At 39.0% G+C, this 19,657-nt stretch overlaps 1 protein-coding gene across 4 annotated transcripts in view; it reads right to left on the bottom strand.

The window, feature by feature from the left end:
• Positions 1-19,657, bottom strand: part of TDRD5 (tudor domain containing 5) — a 46,375-nt gene that overhangs the window by 12,109 nt on the left and 14,609 nt on the right. For 3 of the 4 annotated variants that reach the window (XM_059673603.1, XM_059673600.1, XM_059673601.1), the window contains exons 7-12: positions 17,177-17,349; positions 15,871-16,091; positions 11,385-11,597; positions 10,555-10,621; positions 2,723-2,923; positions 2,081-2,236 (exon numbers count right to left, since the gene is read on the bottom strand). In XM_059673603.1, the coding sequence (XP_059529586.1) occupies positions 2,081-2,236; positions 2,723-2,923; positions 10,555-10,621; positions 11,385-11,597; positions 15,871-16,091; positions 17,177-17,349 (1,031 nt within the window). Of the gene's footprint in view, positions 1-2,080; positions 2,237-2,722; positions 2,924-10,554; positions 10,622-11,384; positions 11,598-15,870; positions 16,092-17,176; positions 17,386-19,657 lie in introns of all 4 variants that reach the window. The other variant, XM_059673599.1, reaches the window with a different exon arrangement.

Below are 19,657 nucleotides of genomic sequence, written 5' to 3' on the forward strand. Positions count from 1 at the left end.
AGTACAACCAATAGTGCAGATCCCTCTCAGTGCTAGAACTAAAATATTATCAGGGAAGGAGGATGTTTTGAGAAGATGCAATGAAGAATTTAACACAAACTGTTGGAACGCTTAAAAAAAGAGAGGAAATTACAGGGAACTTGGTGTATGTGTGTAGCATAAAAGTATTAATATGTTAAAATATAGGCTGGATGGAATAGGGAAATTTTAAGACTTCTCTCTCTTTTTTTTAAAAAATAGATTTTATTGATTTTTTACAGAGAGGAAGGGAGAGAGATAGAGAGCCAGAAACATCGATGAGAGAGAAACATCGATCAGCTGCCTCCTGCACATCCCCCACTGGGGAAGTGCCCGCAACCCAGGTACATGCCCTTGACCGGAATCAAACCTGGGACCCCTCAGTCCGCAGGCCGATGCTCTATCCACTGAGCCAAACCGGTTTCGGCAAGACTTCTCTCTTTTGCAGAAAAGATGGCCGTATTTCATTTCTAGGGCTGAACTATGATTATTTGAAGACATAAACATGACGATAGTATATTCTACATATATTAAAGGTTGAATTCAATTCATTATTTAAGAATCAGGAAATATAATTGTTCTAATCAAGTAATAATGACTAAGAAAACTTCAGGCTTAAGAAAAGTCAAACAAGCCCAATTAATTTTAACGTAAACTAGAAAGAAAAAAAGCACTTTATATTGCTTTAAACATGCAGCAATAGCCCTAGCTGGTTTGGCTCAATGGATAGACTCTATCCACTGAGTGTCAGCCTGTAGACTGAAGGGTCCTAGGTTCAATTTCAGTCAAGGGCACCTGCCTGGGTTGCGGGCTTGATCCCCAGTATGGGGCATGCAGAGGCAGCCAATCAATGATCCTCTCTCATCACTGATGTTTCTATCTCTCTTCCCTCTCCCTTCCTCTCTGAAATCAATAAAAATGAATTTTAAAAAACATGCAGCAATAAACCCTCACACATATTTTTCAAAGCCAGTTAATCTCCCCAGTAGTCAAATTTGCTTTTTCTTTCTCTTTTTGCAATAACTAGTGTCTACAATCATAGCCCTAACTGGTTTGGCTCAGTGGATAGAGCTTCGACCTGAGGACTGAAGGGTCCCAGGTTCGATTCTGGTCAAGGGCATGTACCTTGGTTGTGGGCACATCCCCAGTAGGGGGTGTGCAGGAGGCAGCTGATTGATGTTTCTCTCTCATCAATGTTTCTAACTCTCTATCCCTATCCCTTCCTCTCTGTAAAAAATCAGTATTTAAAAAAATACAATCATATTAATAATTTTAAAGTCACAGATGTAAAACATACTAAAATTTTCATATTTTATTAAACGAAATAAGTCTATTATGTCTAGAAAACCACTTTTTTGGCGCTCCAATTTGAACACACCCTATATTCTTAGCCCAGTACTTGCTGTCAGGAGGAATATAAGACTCAAAGGACATGTTTATTTGTTCACTGGTTGAAAATCATTTAAGTTCTTACTATGTGCTTCACTTAATATGTAAAGGGGAGATATTAAGTACCAACCTGGTAAAGTGGTTTTAAAGATAAATTAACATGTGAGTACTCACAACAGTGCCTGCCACACAGTATGAGTTCAATAAATGTTGTTTTATGTTATTACTGCTACTGGGAAAATAATAATATTTGTATTGCTGTGGGTGGGAGCTGCAAAAAGGTTTACAGAGAAATGAAAACATAAGAACACCCGAAGAAGCAGCTGAGGAGTACCAGCATTCGGGTTGGTGTAGGTGAAGTGACAATCGCACCAAGGCAGCAATGGAATTGAGTGCAGGAGAATTCGTGCAGGAGGAAGCATTGCTGAAGCAAAGGCTGAAACCAGAAATTTATGAGAGGTATAGGTAACTGTCTCTCACTAGGTATTTCCTGGGTTTGGAAACCCTCAGTTTCTTTACCTATAAAATACAATTATTATAGTAACTACGTCACAGGGACTTTATGAAGATTAATATATCATACTTCAAGTTCTGTATATAGTGTTTGGCATATAGTAAGCACTAATTAAATGTTAACAATAAAATTATAATCATATTTGCAAAAACCTATTACCGGGGTATATAAATCACTCTCTTTTGACTGTGGACTTATCTCTCGGTCTTCATTAAAATAGTGGTTCTGGGAAGGACAACCAAGTCCTGTCAAGACATCCTCTGGCGCTTCACTGGATTTAGTGTATAAAGTTAAAGGATTGAGTTCGCTGAAACCCTAGGATAAAATAAAGAAGAAAGTGTTTAATTACTCAGAGAAAAGTGAAAAAGTTAGCACTTAACAATTTTCAATTGTTGTGGAAATGTATTATCTTCTAAAATTAAGAGTTAAAAATAATGAAAGTTTTTCCTAGTCAGAAAAATTCTCAACATCAATATTAATGGTAATGCAAACATTGATGCCGATAATTGCAAGATAAGAGAGTACTGTTCTTCTCTAAGTACACTTGAGAGAATTAAATACTTCAGGGTAAATTCTCAATTATTTAAAATACAAGTATTCATAGTCTAAAGGACAGGAAGCTAACTGCAGTTGTTTGTGGTCATCTGAAAATGAAGAGAGTGCTCTGCATTGAGAAGGCAGGAATCTCACAGGTATCTAAGACTAGAGAATAAATCAAATAACCTTCTGTATTAAATTCTCTTATAAATTCTCTCATACCTGTTGAGATTAAATAAAACAAATTACAAAATATTGCTCCACCTTAGAAGGGACATTTTCTCGGCATACAATAGCATGGCCCTCTGTTCTCAAGACATGATGGAAATAGACGTCTTCGTTTGAGGATGTATCACACAAAAAAATGTTAAGGATCCCATCTATGTATTCATCTACTACCCCAACTAATGGCTTCAAACCACACAGCTTCTGGAACTGCAAAATGGCTCTGGAAGTCCAACATTCCTGAAATAGAACCAAGATATGAAATTCACATGGTAAAATCAAACATGAATTACATATAGTAAGCATATGCGAAAGTGAACTCCCAATGAACTAGAGTTGGTTTTTTTTGTCTCAAAGAAATGTTTTTACTTCTTATTACATATGTCTCCTTTTTTTTCCCCCCTTGACATTCTCCCGGCCTCCCCTACGCCCCAGTGTCTTATGTCCATTGGTTATGCTTATATGCATGCATACAAGTCCTTCGGTTGATTTCTTACCCCGCCTCCCACCCTCCAACCCTCCCGGCCTTCCTGCTGTAGTTTGACAGTCTGTTCAATGCTGCTCTGCCTCTGTATCTATTTTTGTTCATCAGTTTACAAGGGCCTTTATTATCCATAAATAAGTGAGATCATGTGGTATTTTTCTTTCATATTTGCTTATTTCACTTAGCATAATGCTCTCCAGTTCCATCCATGCTGTTGCAAATGGCAATAATTCCTTCTTTTTTATAGCAGCATAGTATTCCACTGTGTAGATGTACCACAGTTTTCTAATCCATTCATCTACTGATGGGCACTTAGGCTGTTTCCAGATCGTAGCTATGGTGAATTGTGCTGCTATGAACATAGGGGTGCATATATCCTTTCTGATTGGTGTTTCTGGTTTCTTGGGATATATTCCTAGAAGTGGGATCACTGGGTCAAATGGGAGTTCCATTTTTAATTTTTTGAGGAAACTCCATACTGTCTTCCATAGTGGCTGCACCAGTCTGCATTCCCATCAGCAGTGCACAAGTGTTCCCTTTTCTCTGCATGCTCTCCAGCACTTGTCATTTGTTGACTTGCTGATGATAGCCATTCTGACAGGTGTGAGATGGTACCTCATTGTCGTTTTGATTTGCATCTCTCGGATGATTAGTGACTTTGAGTATGTTTTCGTATGTCTCTTGGCTTTCTGAATGTCCTCTTTTGTAAAGTGTCTATTTAGGTCCTTTGCCCATTTTTTGATTGGATTGTTTATCTTCCTTTTGTTAAGTTGTATGAGTTCCCTATAAATGTTGGAGATTAAACCCTTATCGGTGATAACATTGGCAAATATGTTCTCCCATGCAGTGGGCTTTCTTGTTGTTTTGTTGATGGTTTCCTTTGCTTTTTATTTTGATGTAGCCCCATTTATTTATTTTCTCTTTAGTTTCCAATGCCCTAGGAGCTATATCAGTGAAGAAATTGCTTCGGCATATGTCTGAGATTTTGTTGCTTTTGGATTCCTCTAATATTTTTATGGTTTCCCATCTTACATTTAAGTTCTTTATCCATTTTGAGTTTATTTTTTGTGTATGGTATAAGTTGGTGGTCTAGTTTCATTTTTTTGCATTTATCTGTCCAATTTTCCCAACACCATTTATTGAAGAGACTGTCTTGACTCCATTATATGTTCTTGCCCCCTTTGTCAAATATTAATTGAGCATATTGGTTCGGGTCAATTTCTGGGTTTTCTATTCTATTCCATTGATCTATATGTCTGTTCTTGTGCCAGTACCAGGCTGTTTTGAGAACAGTGGCTTTGTAATACAGCTTGATATCTGGTATTGAGATCCCACCTACTTTGTTCTTCTTGAACTAGAGATTTTAATGGGCAACACATTTGAGGATATTTATGACTTATAGATGACAAAAGTCAGAATAAAGAAAAAATCATGAAAAATGTGATCATAGAAAAAATTTTTAAATTTTTATTTGGTGAAAGCTTTCACTTTCAGATATGATTCAGTAAGATTACTGGACCAGTCCTCTTATAAAAATAACTACATATTCTAGATAAAATACTTTAAAAATGTGTTCAAAAATTGAAAAAAAAACTGCTAAGAAAGTAACAAAATTATCAAGCCAAAATTAAAGGGGAAATGGGAATTATTTTTGCCTTAAAGGCATCCACTAATCCAGGCAAATTTGAACTTTAGTTCTGATGTTCTCAAAGGTCAAAGGGAACAGAAATTAAATCCCATGGTAGGGAGTGGAGAGGAGAACTCTCCTTCATTCCCCTGAGTTCCTGCAGGAGTACACACTCAGGATAAGTGGGAAAAGAAATACACTGGTCTCTTTCACATGGATGTGCACCTTGATTTTCACATCACCTGGGTGGTACACAAATCCTCAAGCTGTTCATTTTAATTAACAAGGTACCAGACTGGTAGTATTCCTAGGTGCATGGCAAAGTGAATAAATCTCTCTGTAGGTAGGCAATCTCAGCCTGTATTATTCAAACATTCTTATGAATAACTTTTCAAAGACAATGAGCAGTACATAAGCAAAGATTAAAAACATACAAAGAAACAACAAATCACAAGAACAAGAAACAACACAAGTGAAACAAACCTTAAAAAACTTTACATATTTGAGATTTTAGACGAATTATAAAACAACTAAACTTACTCTGCAGAAATTATCTATCTATAATAATAAAAGCGTAATAAGCTAATTAGACCAAACGACCTTCTGGATGAAGCCGGGGCTGTGAGGGCTGAGGAAGCTCCCGTGATTGCCTCAGGCCGAGGCAAGCCACTGCGGCTGCGAGGGCCGAGCCCCTTGCATGAATTTCGTGCATCAGGCCTCTCGTCAATCCAATAACCGATCTAGCAGAATTAAAGAACTAAGAAAGCTTTAAAAATACAATAAAATTTAAAACCTAATAGGTTAATTTTAATAGTAGATTAGACAGAATTAAATAAAAAAGTAGAAGGTAACTTGGAAAATAGTACCCAGAATGTAACATGCAAAGCACAGAAATTTGTAAAATACAAAAGAGAGGTTAAAGGACATAGACAATAAATTGAGAATAATTATGGCTCCAGAAAGAGAGAGGCAGAAACAGACAGAGGGAATATATATCTATATTAATATATGTACATACAGTCATATATATGAATTAACATATATATGAATATGGGGAAACCTAATTGAAAAGAAAATGGCTAGTAATTTTCCAGATTTAATGAAAAGTAATAAGGCACAGATTAAAACAAATCCAATGAACCACAAAAGTAGGATAAATAAGAATAAATCTATACATAAAGATACTAAAACTGAAGAACACAAGCAACAAATAGGAAATCTTAAAAACAGCTACAAAAAGGACACTGGCTACAAAAGAACATCCATTAGAATGACAACTGACTTCTCAAATATGATAGGGAAACCAGAAACCAGAGCAATGATATCTTCAAGGCTGTAAAGATATTTACTGCCAAACCTAAAATTCTATACCAAGGGAATATAGCTTTCAAGAATAAACACAAAATTATATTTTCAAGTAAACAGAACTAAGTCCGCCATCATCAAACCCTCACAAAATGAAATACTAAACGATCCAGTTCAAACAGAAGGGAACTATTCCCAGATAAAGGACAAGAGTGGTGAGAATAAAGAGCTAAGAAAATGAGAAGTATGTAACTAAATCTACATGGATGTTATTATTTTATGCAGTCAATTTCTTGAGGGGTCAAAAACTATAATATTAACTACACAACAAAAATAGACCAGAAAGCCCTGACTGGTTTGGCTCAGTGGATAGAGCGTCGGCCTGCGGACACAAGGGCCCCAGGTTCGATTCTGGTCAAGGGCATGTACCTTGGTTGCGGGCACACGCCCAGTAGGGGATGTGCAGGAGGCAGCTGATCAATGTTTCTCTCCCATCGATGTTTCTAACTCTCTATCCCTCTCCCTTCCTCTATGTAAAAAATCAATAAAATATAAAAAAATAAAAAATAGACCAGAAAATTAGGTTAAAGAATTTAAAGTGTTCTAATATCCTTGCATTGTTATACACATATATGTTGTATTTCCTAGAATAATCACTAAAATAATATAGTGTTAACACATTGTTTGCGGGTAGTTTTTATCGCAAACTAACAGGTGGAGCGGGCCATTTTGGCAGTTGAATAGATTGATTACCGTTATACCTGGAAGTACATACATAATTCACCATATGTGTTAGAGACCCAAATTTTGTCCTTTGGAATTCATATATCTGCATGTTAGCATCCCTTTAGAGCAATAAATAAGTATAAAAATAAACGTATTTATGTTACCTGCATTCTACCGCTAGTCTATAAAAAACGTATTAATACGTGTCCCGCGCTCTACTACCAGTCAACGTAAAACATATAAATACGTTTCCCGCATACAATGTGTTAATTAGGGGAATGATTTTTAAATATCTCTTCAAAATAGGGGAAGACAAGGTGAGAAAAAGAAAGACTAAGTAAGCCAGTGATTTTTCAGGGCCTGGGCTCTTCCCAGAACTTGCGAAGTTTAGTAGTGACCTAATAATCTGGGCAGGTTGTACACTGATTATAGAATTCACCCAATCTGTGGCTCCCTCCCTTCATGTGTGTTTCCTTTAAACTTCCAGCTGTATGCCAGTCCCAAATAATGTCCTCTAACTCTTTAAACCAGCAAGGCTGGAGATTTGGCTTCCAAGGGTAGACTGCTTTTCTGCCCCCTTTGGATTTTGTCTCTGGGAGTTAGTCCCACCACGCTATTCTGCCATTATAAGTTACATTAACTTTCATCAAAACCATAAAAAAGATAGAAATAAAGTGAAATCCATTCATTTAGTTAAAGACACTAGTGACCCAATGCACGAAATTAGTGCACATTAAAAGGGAATTAATTAGAGGAAATATTTTAATATTGCTATTTGCCCTTTCTCTATAATAGAAGTGTCAGAGATGAAAGAAAATTGGTAAAATGTATATGAAAATCTTCCTCCTGTCAGAGTCTGGGGCACACCACGGAAACCAGAGTCAAGTCCCCACCCACCCATATGCACCTTGAAATCGAGCGAGACCCAGACCCAGCTGGCCCCACCCCCATTTGGCTTTATCCAGACCTGGATGGCCTCACCCCCATCAAGCCCCACCAGGTGGGGGAGCGCAGCCTCAGGTCACCTGGCCTGGCACTGGGGCAGGGGGCATGGCCTGAGGTCCCCCGGTCCGGGCCGGGGTAGGGGGCACGGCCTGAGGTCCCCGTCAAGCCCTGTCAGGCAGGGGGTATGGCCTGAGGTCACCCAGCCTGGTGCCAGTGTGGGGGGCACCGCCTGAGGTCCCCTGTCAAGCCCCACATGGCGGAGGGCGCGGCCTCAGGTCCCCCGACCTGGCACCAAGGTGGGGTGTATGGCCTCAGGTCCTCCATCTCAGCGCCAGGTTGAGGGGTGTGGCCTCAGGTCCCCTGTCAAGCCCTGCCAGGCGGGGGGCATGGCCTGAGGTCCCTGGTCAAGCCCCGCCGGGCATGGGGCGCAGCCTCAGGTCCCACAGTCCAGCACCAGGGTGTGGGGCGCAGCCTCAGGTCCCCTGGCCCGGTGCCAGGGTGGGGGACGCAGCCTGAGTGCCCCCGTCAAGCTCTGCCAGGTGGAGGACGCAGCCTGAGGTCCCGTCAAGCCATGCAGGCGCGGGGCATGGCCTGAGGTCCCCTGTCAAGCCCCACCAGGCCGGGGGCGCAGACTCAGATCTCCTGCCCCGGCCCAGCGCCATGCAGCCTCATGTCCCTGCTGACTGCTCATTAAGGCTCGTTACGGGAACTCGGCTTCCGCTGTGGGCGCAGCCATCGTGTTATGGAATCCCTGACTTCGATGTGGGTGCAGCCAGCTTGTGTTACGGAATCCCTGCCTCTGCTGTGGATGCAGCCAACTTGACCATTATGGTATGACAGTCAATTTGCATATCCCCTCTTTATTAGATAAGACTAGAGGCCAGTTGCATGAAGAGATTTGTGCAATAGGCCTTCCCTTCCCCTGGCTGCTGGCACTGGTTTTCCTTCGGCACCCGGGACCCAGGCCTTTGCTCCGGCCGGAGCCTTCAGTCTTCGCTCTGCCACTTCGTGCCTACGTATGCAAATTAACCGCCATCTTTGTTGGGTTAATTTGCATACTCTCCTGATTGGCTGGTGAGCATAGCGGAGGGATGGTCAATTTACATGTTTGTCTATTATTAGATAACAAGATTTACTGAGCACAAATGATGTTCCAAGTATTGATCTATGCGCTGGTGCTCTAGTGAACAAGATAATTTCCCTGACCTCAGGAGCTCATACTTTCTTATGTGAACAAATAATACCAGATAGTGTTATGAAGATAAAATAAAGTCACCATGAATGATGGAAGTGGAAAGGTGCACTTTAAAGTGGTGGGTCAAGGAAGTCCTTCTTGGGGAAATAAGATTTGGGCTTAAAACTGAATGACAAAAAGGAGCCAACCATGAGAATTCTTTGCATAAACTATTCCATTGATCAGAAAGGGCAAATCCCTAAGGCCAGAAGCCCTAAGTTCAGGAAAGAAATAAGAAAACAAAGCAAAGGGAATCAGTAATGGTAGTGATCTGGCAGATACGAGAGTAATGAACATTGGCCACAAGTGGGTCACGAATGTAGTGCTGAGCTTCATGATGTACGTCAGGGCTACAATGCACCCTTAGAAAATAATCCTGAATACTGACTTGCACAAAAACCATACACTGCATACATTATTTGTAATACTAAAAAGTCAGAAGCAGATTGAATGTCTAACAATAAAGGGATACACAGGCCATGATGCACATTTACCTAACAGATTACTGTGAGTCTATTAAAATTGAGAATTATGGTAACATCAACATATTTATGCTATAATGCCGAGTGAAAACATGAATTATGAAATAACAGGACTATTATTTTATGAAACGCTCAAGACTACAAAAATCCTCACCACAACAACCAATAAGCTAACCTGAAAGAAACATACATCAAATTTCTAAATTTAATGTGTTTAGTGGTAAAATTATACATAATGTTTTTTTCCTTTTTCTTTCCTCTTTACTGAGTTTTTTGGATTAAAAAGAATTTTAAAGGGAAAAATCCATGTATATGTAAGCAACTGATAGAGAAATATAGTATAATAATATGTATGATATATACAACTAAGAGTTCTGAGGGAAAAACATATATAAGGTACATAAATATGACTATATAACAGTTAACAAATTTAACTACCTGGGTGAAAATGCCTCCTGCTCTCACCCCACTACAATCATTTCCCACAAAGATATTACTAGAGAATCTTTAAAAAACATAGATTGACTGTGGCAGTTCCCCATGGATACCCTTTAGCTGCTCCCCAGCATCTAAAGGACAATGTCCAGATTCCTGAACAGGAATATGAATCCCTCTTAGGTTTCTGTCTATTTCTCTGACCATCATTTGCCAAGCCCCAACTCCAGCTCATCCAAAATAAGTTGCCAAACAGAACCACTCCAAACTTCTCCAATTTGAAGTGTTTTGTGCTGTTCTCATTTTGCCTGGAATGTCTTCTCTTTTTTGTCCAGTTATAGTCTTAATCTTCCTTCATAATTCCACTCAAATACCACCTGTATTATGGGTCCTTCCCTAATTACCTTGAACAGAGATGTATATTCTTCCTCATACCCCTCTACCATACACAGCAGAAATTTCTATAGCAAATAAGGCACAGTACAATTATTTTTATCTACACATCTGTCTTCTATATTTTCTACAATGATTTATTTGAGGGCTTATTCCATGTTTTATTTTTGTATCCTGAGAAACTAAATCTGCTCTTGGCATCACATGTTTTCTGATTAAGAGGAAAACAAGCAAACATACCTCTACCGGTCTCACCCAAGCCAAAGAACAAGGGATAGCCTGAGCTGGAAGCTTTGTGTAGCAGCATCTGCAATTAATAATCAAATATATTAATATATATATTTTTTTAAATATATTTTATTGATTTTTTACAGAGAGGAAGGGAGAGAGATAGAGAGTTAGAAACATCGATGAGAGAGGAACATCGATCAGCTGCCTCCCGCACATCTCCTACTGGGGATGTGCCCGCAACCCAGGTACATGCCCCTGACCGGAATCGAACCTGGGACCCTTCAGTCCGCAGGCCGACGCTCTATCCACTGAGCCAAACCGGTTTCGGCCAAATATATTAATATTTAATCATGTTTTTATACTGCATGCTATGGAATTTCTAAGCCATTTCTTGATTTTAGCTATTCACACCATTTCAGAGTATTTTATTCATGCATTTTTAAATTAATGTCTTATACTTTAAAGCACTCTAAGAAATACTAGTAAGATCATTAAATATAGTTTTTAAAAACCATGCAAATCGGTAGGAAGAGGAAATCTTCATGCTATATAAATGCAACTCTTAGCATAACCCAAAGAAACATTTTCTTAATAGGAGGTTGAAATTCAATCTCATAGTCCAGTCAGATTCACAGTCATGTGGAAAAAGACACAAGAGATTATAATCCAACTGTGAACCTAAATGACCATTTGCCAAGTCTGCACTGAGAAGAAAGAGGGATGGTAAGCAAGGAAGGATGGAGAGAGGAAGGCAAAAGAAAACAGAGGTCTAAAACCACACAAAGCTTTGGCATTGTGATTCAAAAATTGAGTTGTCCTCCTTAAATTTGTTAACTCACTTGAGGAACCTCAAAGAGGACTTCTGAACAGTTCCAATATTTCCAAAGTCTGGGTAGAACACTTCAACTTCCTGTTTCCCAAGAACTCGATGGATAATGACTCGATACCACCACTTATCCTCAGAAATCTTTACACAACAGAGATGTCCTGGTTGGATAAAATATTCTGGCATGGCATACCGATCAGAAACCAGTTGATTAGAATAACAGCGCCTGTGGAATTCCGTAACATGGAAACATAGGGGAAGAACAATTTTTATTAGTGTATCAAGAGCAAGGAAGTCTGGGCAAAAAGCAAAGGAAAACACCCTCATTTTTTCTGATTTGTTAATGCGTTATTAATACCAATTAGTTTAATTTTCCTTTTTCTTTTCTAAATCCCTTCTCTTCTTCAACAAATATCTTTAAATAGGAAACTCATACACTCATTTTGCCTCACATTCTCTGCTGAAGAATGCAATCTAACTCCATTCCCCAGGACTTCCTAAAATGGACATTGTAAAAATATCAATGGTCTGTTAATTCCCAAATCCAATAGCCTTTCTCCTCAGCTTTCAATATACTTGTTCTCTCTGCAGAATGGCCCTGATCCTTTCCTCTTTCAAATTCTATCCTACTTAGTTTCCAAGACACTCTTTTCTCCTACTACTTCCTTGTCCATAATTATTCCCTTAGTGGCTCTGTAATTGCCTTAAAAGTTTGGGTTCCACTGGGGGCTTATCTTTAGGGCGTGTAACATACTAAAAGCTCAGGCTCTGAAACCAGTAACCTGGGTTCACACCCATTATTTACTAGCTGTGTGATGATTTTATCTTCCTGTGCTTCAGCTAACTTGCTGAAGATGGGGATGGGGATAATAAAGCCCTACTTACAATATGTGAATGTTCAGCAAAATCCAAATATAGTAACACCCAAATATTAACTATTTATTATTACCCCTGCTGTATACCATCTCATCCATTTTTTAAATTTTTTGTGGATTTTTTTTTACTGCCTCATCCATTTTCATACCTTATACTACTACTGATAAATTGATGATTCTCCATCTCTATGTTTAGACTCTGCATCCCTTCTGCACTTTTTTAAAAATATATTTTATTGATTTTTTACAGAGAGGGAGAGGGAGAGGGATAGAGAGTTAGAAACATCGATCAGCTGCCTCTTGCACGCCCCCTACTGGGGATGTGCCCGCAACCAAGGTACATGCCCTTGACCAGAATCGAACCTGGGACCTTTCAGTCTGCAGGCAGACGCTCTATCCACTGAGCCAAACCGGTTAGGGCCCTTCTGCACTTTAAAACTTTACTTCCAACTGTATGAAAAAGATGCTAGTTGTTGCCAATTTCCATTCTCCTCTTTTTTTTTTTTCTTTCTTTTTTTTTTTTTTTTGTAGAAATAGCATCCCTATTTTTTTGTGTGTGTGTTGTTTTTTTTAAATATATTTTATTGATTTTTTACAGAGAGGAAGGGAGAGAGATAGAGAGTTAGAAACATCGATGAGAGAGAAACATCGATCAGCTGCCTCCTGCACATCTCCTACTGGGGATATGCCCGCAACCCAGGTACATGCCCTTGACCGGAATCGAACCTGGGACCTTTCAGTCCGCAGGCCGACGCTCTATCCACTGAGCCAAACCGGTTTCGGCGCATCCCTATTTTTTTAAAAAATTATTATTTATCCTCACTGGATGATATGTTTCATTGATTTTTATTTTTCATTTTAAAAAATTATTAATTTTTTATTGATTTCAGAAAGGAAGAGAGAGATAGAAACATCAATGATGAGAGAATCATTGATCGGCTGCCTCCTACATGCCCCACACTGGGATTGAGCATGTGCCCTGACCGGGAATTGAACTGAACCGTGACCTCCTGGTTCACTAATCAACGCTCAATCACTGAGCCATGGTGGTCGGGCTGTTTCATTGGTTTTTAGAGAGAGAGGGAGAGACAGAGAAACACTGATGTGAGAGAGAAACACTGATCAGCTGCTTCCCATACATGCCTAGGTATGTGTCCTCCAGGGAATTGAGCCCGTAACTTTTTGGTGTACGGGATGGCATTCCAACCAACCGAGTCACCTGGTCAGGCAATAGAATCCCTATTTTTAATTGATTTCCCAGACTCCCTTACATCTAAATGTGTCTATGTGAATACTAAGTTCTGGACAATGGGATGTGAGGTTGTGAATTAATGTGTATTTTACCACAATTTTTAAAAAAGTAAAGTGTGAAAATCCACCTTGTGTCTTTCAAAGAAAAAGGGATATCTCCAACCCTCTACCTCCCCCACTCCTCCTTCCTACTGGCTGGAATGAGGATCTGGTGGTGAGCTACATCCTGGACCATGTGGGTGGGCCAATATATTATCTTGGGCAGCAAGACAGAAAACACTGTTGTCCCTAACACCTGGAGCTATCCTACCAGCATGTATTACTTAGACACGAACTATTATGGGAAGAAGAAATAAACTTTTACCTTCATGCTACTACAGCTAACTTATGTCTTTGTAACACTGGCTAAACCCTAATCCTCATATTACCCACTCAACATTACCAATTCAGTATCTCATGATCACCTTAGATTCACTATTTGTAAACTTCTAACTTCCAAGCCCAGCTGAAACCTACCTAATCTCTAAAGTCAGCACAGTTTTCATATTTTCCTTTTCTCTCATCCTTTTCAATCACATTCTTGTCATCAAGACTTGACAATTCTATTTTCCTAATTTCTCTCCTCCTTTCCACACTCTCTCTTACCAACACTAGCCTATAATGGATCTTCTCCCCTTCACTCCATCCATCCTCCACACTGCAACTAGAGTTAGCTTTCTAAAATACAAACCTGATGTTCTTTCTTTCTTAAAACCTTTAGAGGTTCCTCGCTGTATACAGAAGAAATAAAATTCTCTTCCCATAGTGTCCACACTCTAGCTCTTCCCTAGCCTTCCAGTTTCACATCCAGTCATTGTCCCCCCAACCTCACCCAGTGGTGACTTCAATTCCCTATTTGTTGTTCTTAGAGCACAGGGCTCAGTCCTTTGTAATGTTGGCCTTGGTGCCAGTGACTGGACCTGCACCCATCCACTCACTCCTCCTTGTCTGGAAAATTGTTACTTATATTTGAGGCCTAGCTCAAGTGAATCCTTATGAAGCTCTCCTCCACCTTGCCCAGGCACAACTTCTGCCTCACACCATATCCCCCTTATCCCGCATCTATTTTCCTAGCTAATCATAGCGTCACAAAGGCAAAGACCATGACCCTCTTCTCCTTGTACAGCCAGTGCCTCAACATCCCAACACCAAGCAACAGCAGATACAGTATTAACAATAGCAGCCAACATTTGAGCTAGACTCTATTCTAAGTACTTCCACATTCACAACTCGGTGAGTTAAGTGCTATCATTATCCCTATTTTGTAGATTAGAAGACCAGACCCAGAGAAGTAAAGTAACTTCAAAGTCACAGAGCCAGTAAGTGTGCTTTAAAATATAGGCACACTAGCCCTAACCAGTTTAGCTCAGTGGATAGAACGTCGGCCTGCAGACTGAAGGGTCCCAGGTTCGATTCTGGTCAAGGGCATGTACCTTGGTTGCGGGCACATCCCCAGGAGGGTGTGTGTGCAAGAGGCAGCTGATCGATGTTTCTCTCTCATCGATGTTTCTAACTCTCTATCCCTCTCCCTTCCTCTCTGTAAAAAATCAATAAAATATAAAAAATAAAATATAGGCACACTAAAATGGACTATACAAGAATATATTTACCAAGTGATTATGTGACTTACATTATTCCAGGTATTCTTGGGTGGGACAAGTATATAATGTAAAATTAGAAAAAAACATTAAGTGCTTTTGAAGAGAGACAAAATAAATAATAAAGAAACACTTGTATGTGACACTAATATAAAAATTAGACATTGTTCATGAATAAATCTAAAGTGATTGAAAATGTATACATTTACATGATGTTTATTAATAAAGAACATCATTTTTCAGTAGAGAGAAGAGATAACTTAGAGCAGTAGTTCTCCAAGTATAGTTCATGAACACCTGGAATCCTGTTACTATCCTTCAGGAAGTCCATAAGAGCAATGCTATTTTAGTATTATTATGAAAATAGTTATTTTCCCTTTTCACTGTGTTAATATCTCAACCAAAACAACGTATCTCAAAACAGAAGCAGATATTAAAAAATCCAAGTTTCTTCTCTTAAGCTAGATATTAAAGAGATCTGCAAAAAAATGTAAACCATGCCACTCTTCTAATTTACAAAAATATTTTCAAAAAAATGTTATTTATATTCACACAATTGGATTTACTAAACTTTTAAACAAAAGGTATTTTTAAAATCTTGTCATTTTAATTTCTATATGATAAATATCAATAAACGAAAGCTCTCATGTGTCCTTAATTTTTAAGAGTCCTGAAGCCAAAAGATGTGAGAAGTGCTGATTTAGAATGAGATACACTAAAAACAAGAGACTCCTACCGCATTTCAATCATCATGTCTTCAAGTAACTCTGATGAATCCCTGCTATAGATCTGGATGTAGAATTGACTAGGAGAGATGATATTCTCCACAAAGACTCCCACGAGGGTACTGGTATCTAATGGCGGCAGTCTGCATAATTTCTTGTTCCAGGCAGCATCTGGTGGGATATCATGATTTGCCATTGCCTGACTGAGCTGTGATTTATCAATTTCTACTTGCTACAAGTTAAAAAAGAAATCAAAGAAGCCACAATAAATCTTCAGGTGACATTTCAAACTTCATGACAACATTTCTCCAAGTATATTTCATGAATCACCTTTATCAGAATCACCTAGGAAATTATAAAAATGAAGATTCTTGGGCTTTAGTCCACACTTAATAATTCAGAATACCTGGAAGTGGGGCCCACAAGTATGCATTAAAAATAATTCCCTAGGTGATTCTTACCTATGGTAAAATATGAAAACCTACTGCCTTATGATATTAGTTAAAGAGTTAAAAGTGTATTGCTCAACTACCCTATACAACACTATAAACATGGTACTTCAAATATTCAGGTTGATTCTCATCTTACCCAACTTTACCAACAAAGGTAACCTGAAAGAATAGATTAAATTTCAAACTAGTCTTATAATAAAAAATAGGGTTTCTCAAACACTCATTCTAAAATGTATTATTTTCCTTTAGGCCTTCCTATTGTCCTCTAGAAAACACAGCAGACTCTCCTAAAACAATGTTTTCCTTCCATGAAAGACGCAGGAATAGAGGGTAGAAAGGAAGGAGCATAAGTAATTAATTCCTTAATAACAACAGAATAAGTAATAGGAGATGAGAACACAAAAGGGGAAAATTTGTGTGGAGATGTAATGAAGGAGAAAAAAGAAAAGCTCCCTATAACTGAGTATAGGTTGGGGTAGTCTGCAGCAGCTGTTGAGGCATACAGCTAACACAAAGCTCCTCAAGTCTTCCCTTCTAAAGTAGTCCAGGGTTTTCAAGCTTACATTTTGAAAACCCTGGACAGAGAATCAGCAATGTCATCTTAAGAGAACTGTCATATCTTCAAAGCCATCTAAAAACTTGAAAATGAGACTTGAGGGAAAGCTAGTAAAAAAAAAAAAAAAGATTGAAAACCAGAGTAAATGCTGCATAAAGTGACTTTAGACCAAAGCTCTAGTCTCTTCCAAGAAATCAAATACCCAGAAATAAGACTTTCTAAAACAGAATTTTGGTTTAAGGACGCAGTCATCCAGTTACCCTCCATAATGCTGAATCTCCAGTGCACAAGTCTGAAAACCTCACTCACCAGCTGTAAAGGCTTCACCACCAGGTTAGGCTTCTTGTAAATTCTCTGTTCTGGCTCTTTATGATTTTTAAAAGACCAAATCCATGGGGTTTCCTTAATAGTAGCAGTAGGCAATGCATTTCTAGGGGGACTGGAGACATAAGTTTTGGCTTCTATTTTCTTATCTGATTGAACTAAATATGAACTTCTTACTGATGAAACAGCTCCATCTGAAATGACCAATAGAGTAGCTTAAGTATATCTGTTAAAATATTTTTATAACTGCTATTAAGCACACCCTATGTGCCAGGCACTGGGTAGATAGTGCTGAATAAGAGATATGAACCTGTCTTTGCAGAACTTTTCAGTATGGAGACATATAAGGGAAGTTCTAGATGGTAACAAATCTCAATTATGTTGGGGAAAGAGGTTAATTCTGATAAGGCTTCTTAAACTTTGGTGGAAGGTTTTTTAACTTTCAACATTTTTATTTCAATTTATTTCTCCTTCAACTTTAGCAGTGAACGTTCGTTGTTGCTTCATGTAGCATGTCTGTGACTATTTAGTAGTCCATAATACAATGCCTTAATTTTTAGGGAATTCCCAAATAAATCACATATTTTGTTGAAATGTACATGTGTATGATGATTACAGGAGTTTGGCACATTAAAACAGACCCCAGATACATCTAAAACCATAGTGGCTCCTAAAAAATAAAATAAGTGCACAAATAAATATAATATTTATCACTGTAGTTTTTTCATAATTGACATGTCCATTAATAGGAGATTAGTTAAGTGAATTATAATATAGTCACATAAAAGAATTATATGTAGTTAAAAAGAATGAAATCAACCTATATATGCTGACATGGGGAAACATTCACAATATATGAAGCATAAAAAACAAGGACTAATAAAATACTTATATATATTGTCTCATGTAAGAAAAGTTTACATACATTATATAACTACTAGGGGCCCAATGCACAAAATTCATGCAAGAGTAGGCCTTCCTTCCCCCGGTTGCTGGCACCGGCTTCCCTCCAGCACCCGGGCTTCCCTCTGGCTGCCGGCAGGCACCCGGGACCCAGGCTTCTCTCACAGCCCAGGCTTCGTCCAGAAGGTCGTCCGGTCTAATGAGCATAATATGCTTATATTATTAGAGAGAGGCCCGGTGCACAAATTCGTGCACGGGTGAGGTTCAGCTGGCCCAACCCGATCAGGGCCGATAGGGTCAGGCTGGCTTGGTGGAGGGGCCGTGGGAAGGTGGTCAGGAGGCCCCGCCCCCTGGTTGAACTCCTAGTCGAAGGGACAATTTGCATATTAGCCTTTTATTATACAGGATGTTATACAGAAGAAGTCCATAAGTAGACCCTCTAAAACTACTAACACTAGTTACCACCACTGCATTGTCAGAAATGTTTAAAGAAGCAAACATTATTTTTGTAATATTTTCAAAATCTAGCTATGCTTACATATACATTGAAAAAAGTCTGGCCCTACCTGGTTTGGCTCAGTGGCTAGAGCAGCTGTGGGCAAATTACGGCCCGCAGGCCGGATCCACCTGTTTGAAATGAATAAAACTAAAAAAAAAAAAAAAAAGACCGTACCCTTTTATGTAATGATGTTTACTTTGAATTTATATTAGTTCACACAAACACTCCATCCATGCTTTTGTTCCGGCCCTCTGGTCCAGTTTAAGAACCCATTGTGGCCCTCGAGTCAAAAAGTTTGCCCACCCCTGGGCTAGAGCTTCAGACCAAAGACTGAAGGTTCCTGGGTTTGATTCCGGTGAAGTGCACATACCTTAGTTGCAGGCTTGATCCTTAGCCTGTCAGGGCACATTCGGGAGGTAAGCAATTGATGTTCTCTCTCTCACATTGATGTTTCTCTCTCTGTCTCTCCTCCCTCCCTTCCACACTCTAAAATTCAATGGAAAAAATATCCTCAGATGAGGATTAATAAAAAAACAACAAAAAGGTCTGGAAGGCTACACAAAAATTCTAATAGCATTTTTGTGGGGGTTAAATAATGAGAAATGTTCACTTTCAACTTTCTACTCATCTGTGCTATTTGAATTTTTTAGAATTAACATGGGTTATTTTAATCAGAAAAATATACAAAGAAACATTGATACTTTGGAAAAAAATAGCTGTCCATTGTAACCATTTGCAGAAACTTAGCCTATCTAATAATAGACAAACATGGTAAGTGACCGTACCTTCGCTATGCTTCCCATTGGCTAATCAGTGAGATATGCAAATTAACTGCCAACAAAGATGGCAGTTAATTTGCATACATAGGCACAAAGTGGCAGAGTGAAGACTGAAGGCGGCTACGGCCAGAGCGAAAGCCTGGGTCCCGGGTGCCGGAGAAAAACCAGTGCCGGCAGCCAGGGGAAGGGAAGGCCTATTGCACGAATCTTTTTGTGCAAGAGTCCTCTAGTCTCTATATAAAAGGCTAATATGCTAAGTGTCCTTCCCACTGTCCGACCGGTTGC

This window comes from Myotis daubentonii, chromosome 18 (assembly GCF_963259705.1).
Source record: "Myotis daubentonii chromosome 18, mMyoDau2.1, whole genome shotgun sequence".
NCBI lineage: Eukaryota > Metazoa > Chordata > Mammalia > Chiroptera > Vespertilionidae > Myotis > Myotis daubentonii.